A 6,150-nucleotide genomic window follows, 5' to 3' on the forward strand; every position below is an offset into this window, starting at 1 on the left:
TAACCCCAGACGAAAAAACCAAAAAGTATCATTGACAAAGGGGTATCTCAACAAAAAGCCGCAATGGAATGAGACCCATCAAACTCCTCCTCCTTCTAGCCCTACGACGCCCCCTTGAACCAATCCGCACTCGCATCAACCATGAAATTCGTGATATTGAACTCATTCCCACCTGCATTCCCGAGTTCTGTCCCAGCACCACCACCAGTACCACCAGTACCATCTCCTCCCGCACCGTTATTCCCATCCCCATGCAACCTCATTCCCTCACCAGCACCACCATACACCGACGACGTCTGCCCCGTACCTCCATCCACAGCCATGGACACCGGCAGCCGCGGCATATTGAAAAAGTCGAATACATCCAGGTACTCGAACTCGCTTGGTCCCGGTGTCCTTGTTGTATACGCACTAGGCGCCGCACTCGCAGGTCGCGTGCCTGCTCCTCCTGTTCCCCCTCCACCTGATCCTCCTCCACCTCCACCAACCCTCGGCTGCCTACTAATCAAAAACTCCAGATCAAAAGCACACCTCCTCATATCCGCCAGGATCCTCACACTCCCCGGCGTCTCCCTCTCCCTCTCCCTCTCGCTGCCCACTCCTTCCCCTCCACCTGCTCTGCCACTACCATTACCACCGCCACTGCCGCCGGCCCCACCGCCCACCTCACGCCGACTCTCCTCATACTCGTGCAGCACGCGCGTCAGCAGCTCCGCATACCGATTCGCGACGTCCCACCAGCGGCCCATGTCCCGCAGCGTGGCGACGAGGAGGTGGATGCTGGGGTCGACGTGGTGCGCGATGGTGCTGCCGTGCACGAGCAGGACGCGCGCGGCGACCCAGACGGAGAAGGCGAACGGCGGGCCGAGTTTGCTCAGTAAGGTTGCAGGGGGAGGCGAGGAGGAGGCGCTGGTGGTGGTGGAGTTGGAGGACGAAGGCGAGGGCGAGCGCACGCAGGTGCAGAGGGAGACGAGGGATTCGACGGCTGAGAGGCAGCGTTGGGATGCGCTGAAAGAGGGGGTGAAGATGGGGGAGCGGTGGGTCGGGTAGGCGGCTGAGGAGTGCAGGCGGATTACGGTTCTGGTTCGCTGTTAGATCTACAGTATGTCCGCATGTTGTGTCAAGAATGGTTCGGTCGTACGTGTGGAAAGCTGCATGCAGCATCACCAACCCCGAGTTCAACGCCTTGGCCCCAGTCATTGAGAAGATCCTCAAAGAGTTACCGTACTCGGCGGGAAGTTGGTATTTCCACTCTTCGATGGCGCGGTCCAGCTCCTTATACTCCCGTTGCCACCTTTCCACATCCGCCAACTTGGAAATATCTACGGGCCTCTTCAAAAACGCGTGGACCCTGCTCAAGATGCCCAAAATCTCTATATAATAGGAGAAGGTGCCCAAGTTCTCCGGCCGATTCATGTTGTAATCTGAGCGGCTGGGCGTGCGGAACCAGCGCGTCTCGACGGGAACGTTGCGGGCAAAGAGGTCGTCGCGGCAGGGAAGGCGGCGGTCGATTTCCGCGTCGTCGAGGGCGAAAGAGAAAGCGGTTGCGACGGTGGCGTAGCGGTCGAGAAGGTAGATCATCCAGAAGAGGCGGCGGCGGGATTCTTCTTCGATCCAGGATTGGGGTTCAGGGAGGACGATGGCGCGGAGGGTGTAGACTGGGGGTGTTAGCAGCGGCTCGTATCGTGAAGCTCAAAAGGCAGCAAAGTGGCTTACTGCAACTGGTCAGCATGGGAGTTCATTTAGAGCACGCCCGGATCACACACCTAGAGGCATATTGAGGGGCTATCAAAGGAGAATGCGTCTCCATGGACAGTCCCAGCTGGACGACAGATCGGGTAATCAATGCCAGCAGATTCCAGCCTGGAGGGCCATTGGAGGAACCTATAACGTCCAGGGCAAGAATAACGAGAGCCTGCAACGACTTGACCGAGCTATTTTCAATGCCATAAAGGAGAACCTGCTCTTTTGAGTGTTTGTGATAGTGGCTCCTCTTCTCCGCGTTCAACCGTGGGTCCTGCGAGAACTTCAACGTCGTCGCTACTATGGCGTGCAGTACGATTCGGTCCGCCTCGTCCAATGTGGCCTCGCCAAAGAGCGAGTTCAAGGTTGTCTGGCGATGCAATATGGGGCACCAGGGGTATATGTGCTTGAAGAAGAGGTCCACCAAGCCGTACAATAGGTCGTAAGGAGGGAAGTCGTCGTCGGCATGGCCAATGGAAGCATGATTGAACGCGACGGATAACTGGGCAGGCGCAAAGCCGTTGCCGTGAGCGTAGGGATCGCGCTGCAAGTGTCCCAATGGGTGGTGCAGCTCCTCGGTGGGAGCATGGTACCCATTTATTGGTTGAGTGTGCGTCGCTTCATGTAACCCGCCGGCCAAGCTGGAGTGGACAGTATGCTGTGGAGGGAAACCGGATGGTTTCTGAAGGAAGAGGGCAGTTTCTGGTCGGGGGATATGCGTGGTCTGCAGTATTGGGGGAGCGCGGAAGACGGAGCCGTCGTGAACGGGAGAGGTTACTACTCCATCCCAACTATCCCACTCGCTCTCTCCGCATGCTCTTCCCCAGCCATTTTGTTCCCCCTTCCGCTCCCTCCGCCCAAGAATCTGCTCGGCCTCAGGCCCAGTATGATTGTCGTCGACGGCGGGGTGGTTATGGTTCCGGTTCGACGACAGTTGATTTATCTGCTTTTGTTGTAGCCCGATGGCAGCTTCAAGCTTGTCTTAAAGATCTGTCAGCTCCCCAGGGCACTGTACGCAATTGCGATTCTCATCACTCACCCAGGCGTGCTTCGAGCTCCCTCCCGTAGCCGGCACGCAGACCTGGCTTCTTCCGCGGCAGGTAGATGCACTGGGAGCGATTCTTCATACACCAACCGCATGCCGGTTGGCTACGGTCGCATTTGACCTTGCGCTGCTTGCACGTCTCGCAGCTCACGGAGAGGGGCCGTTTGCGCTTCGCTGCGCCAGTCTGGCTGCGGGAGATGTCGTCACCACTCGAGGCGTCGCCGGCGCTCCACTGATCATGGTCATTGTCATCGTCGGCGCGTGGAGAATGCCGAGAGGGTTTCGAGTTGGTATCTGGGCTGACATAGGCCTTGACGGCATGCTGGCTGTGGGAGGTGTCCATGTTGGAGAGATCCAAAAGGTGCTAGCTAGTGGGGAGCGAGATCTGGCGTCGGCGTAGTAATGTCCGAGCCGCGGCTAAATAACCCCTCACAGTTCCTCCGCACACGAGTACAGAAGGCGAGGAGGAGTTGTATAGATATATTAGCACTTGAAACCGACTTTGTAGGGCCCTTATTATGTACGGAGTAGACAAGGTAATAATTGAAGCTGTAGCTTTCTAATAACCTAAACAGCTTGCTAGCAGTAAGCTTGCGACGCGCAGGTAATCGAATCTACAAAAAAGGAAGTGCACATGTACTCCGTACAGCGGCGTTCACTTTGGCGGCAAGGGAGAAAGCCGCAGCGCCCCTACTACGCCTCCCCGTCCTCCCGTTTTATTATAAGCAAGGCATGCTAACTTAGAACGCCCCAGTATAACCGCCAAACAGGACTCCAAATCCTCCCTTATAAACAAAAAGGAAAATGCCCCTCTTTCTATTTGGGAAAGCCTCCAAACCCCAGCCAACTTTTTTTGGACTGCACACCTCAAACCCCAACAAGCTATTTCAGAACCCTTAGGCCGCCCTCATCGCATCTGCTGCCCATGGGCAGCCGACCCGGGGACGCAGTGATATGCGCAGAACCGGCGTGGGCGATCAATCCTGGCACTTCACTCGCCACATCTGACCGCCTTGTCTCACTCCCGTGCAACCCTCCCGAGAACGACAGCCGCTCGCACAACATCTCCAGCTGTCGAGATCCACTTCTTCCTTTGCGTGTCTTTGGCCACTGCTCGCGGAGAGATAAGCCGAGGGGAGCACTAGCTTCCACCATTGGCACCCTCAGCGGTGTTTGCTGCCCACCATGTCACCAAGTATATAGGACTGTTGCTCCACTCCCATCAGCTCACCCACTGTGTCTCATTATCTAACTTCTTTCTCCGTCACCCCGCCGCATTAGCTTTTGATTCGTAGCCTTCTCTCTCCTTTTTGCACAATGCCTTCGTCTACCGTAGAGGTTGCTGCTGTGCGCGCCTTTCCCACCATCAAGCATGTCCGCACCTTTCTCACACAGGGACCCGGCTCCGGCGGCGACTATCACAATGTACACGGAGGCCATTGGCTGATAGACAGCAAGATATCGACGCCCATGTCGCAGTATGAGACCTACAGGAAGTCGCGGACCAGTTGGGGGATCAATGTCCTGGGCTCTTTCTGCGTCGAGCTTGAAGCTTCAGATGGGACGAAAGGGTTTGCTACAGGGTTTGGAGGACCTCCAGCATGCTGGCTGGTCCAGGAGCACTTTGAAAGGTTTCTGATAGGTCAAGGTAATACAGTTGGCCCCTTATCTTTATATTCAAAGCAAACGTCTTGTACCCATGACCATAACTCCTCTCAATCTACCGCCTAGTGACTTGTCATCACCACTCCCCTGTTTACCAATGTCTAACACCAGCTCCTAAAGATCCCCGTAATAGCAACCACCTGTTCGAACAAATGTACCGCGCTTCTCTCTTCTACGGCCGGAAAGGACTTCCCCTGGCTACTATTTCCGTCATCGATCTGGCCCTCTGGGATCTGCTTGGCCATATACGCAACGAACCCGTCTACAAGCTGATTGGAGGCTCCACTCGTGATTCCCTCTCCTTCTATTGCACCGGCCCCGCTCCTCTCGCAGCAAAAGAAATGGGCTTTTTCGGAGCAAAAGTCCCTCTTCCCTATGGGCCAGGCGAGGGCCAAGAAGGGTTCAAGAGGAATGTCGAATTTCTTCGAAAACATAGAAAAGACGTCGGCCCTGACTTTCCCCTGATGGTGGACTGCTACATGAGCCTGAACGTCAGCTACACCATTGACCTGGTTGCTGCGACGAAAGACCTGAATCTGAATTGGTGGGAAGAATGCCTTTCCCCGGATGACGTATCGGGTCAGGCACTTCTGAAACGCGCCCATCCGACCGTCAAGTTCACGACGGGCGAGCACGAGTACTCGCGCTATGGATTTAGGCAGCTAATCGAGGGACGAAATGTTGACATTCTGCAGCCCGACGTCATGTGGGTAGGCGGACTCACTGAGCTCCTCAAGATATCTGCACATGCGGCTGCGTACGATATCCCCGTTGTACCTCATGCAAGCGGACCGTACTCGTACCACTTTGTTGTCTCTCAGCAGCATTCACCATTCCAGGAGTATCTAGCGAACAGTCCGGATGGGAAGAGTGTGATGCCCGTTTTCGGGAGTCTCTTCTTGAACGAGCCCGTTCCGACAGGAGGGGTACTAGATGTGAAAGAGCTGGATAGGCCGGGCTTTGGTCTGATAGTGAATCCACAGGCTGGACTCATTGATGCAAAAGGTATCCTCAATCCTAGGATTGAGAGACCGTTGGCGACGGTTGGAAGGGAGGCACAGGGTGATGAGACGAATGGACACGCATGATTGGTTGAAAGTTTGATACTCCTAGGGGGGCATTTCAAATGGCTACGGGAAGGGCTGCATTGGGAAAAGGGTACGAAGTAATGGGCCTGGAGATTGTTTTTTCATCGTCAATTCCGGCCAAGCATAGGGGCACTATAGTCACTTGATCACTCCGCAGTTCATACCTCCCCAGCGGCCCCTCCCGGTTCCCAGAAATTCAAAGGAAATGGCTTGACTGAGATAAAGAAACAGGGCAGTGATGGATGGCCACTGGTGCTTTCGACATATCGATATCACCAGACGCCTATCGCTAGATTGGGCCTAGCGCAACGGCGCGGCACCTCAATTGTCGTCATCCTTCCCCCGCTGCCAACACTAACGTGTATTCCAGACTCCTTACTCCTCCCTGAGAGTAGTTCCCCAGAACACACGTACGAGCGTCCGTCCCAGTCAGCTCTGTATGGCTACTACCGAGGCCGGCCTTGGCTTTTCCCAACCGTCTCCACGCCCTCATGCGTCAGTCGGGAGGCCAGCAAACCAAAGGCCAGCTCGGCCACCCGGCCACCCGGCCATCTCCACCGTGGCCCGCTTATTACCACAGTACTGAAGCTCCTTCTCCCTCTGCAAAAG

General features: G+C 55.7%; 2 protein-coding genes across 2 annotated transcripts; one reads left to right on the plus strand and one right to left on the minus strand.

The window, feature by feature from the left end:
* Nucleotides 1-101: 101 nt before the first annotated feature.
* Nucleotides 102-3,131, minus strand: EI97DRAFT_465967 (uncharacterized protein; the record flags this gene model as incomplete). The annotated part of the gene is made up of 4 exons (XM_033801509.1): nt 102-1,080; nt 1,142-1,658; nt 1,765-2,724; nt 2,783-3,131. The coding sequence occupies 4 exons, from the start codon at nt 3,129-3,131 to the stop codon at nt 102-104; spliced, it is 2,805 nt and encodes a 934-aa protein (XP_033655389.1).
* A 716-nt stretch (nt 3,132-3,847) lies between these two features.
* On the plus strand, nt 3,848-5,619 carry EI97DRAFT_415528 (mandelate racemase/muconate lactonizing enzyme family protein). Its single transcript, XM_033796862.1, has 2 exons — nt 3,848-4,436; nt 4,574-5,619. The coding sequence occupies exons 1-2, from the start codon at nt 4,106-4,108 to the stop codon at nt 5,539-5,541; spliced, it is 1,299 nt and encodes a 432-aa protein (XP_033655390.1). The 5' UTR covers nt 3,848-4,105; the 3' UTR covers nt 5,542-5,619.
* Nucleotides 5,620-6,150: the final 531 nt, after the last annotated feature.

The sequence above is a fragment of the Westerdykella ornata genome (assembly GCF_010094085.1).
Source record: "Westerdykella ornata strain CBS 379.55 unplaced genomic scaffold EI97scaffold_6, whole genome shotgun sequence".
NCBI classification, from domain to species: domain Eukaryota; kingdom Fungi; phylum Ascomycota; class Dothideomycetes; order Pleosporales; family Sporormiaceae; genus Westerdykella; species Westerdykella ornata.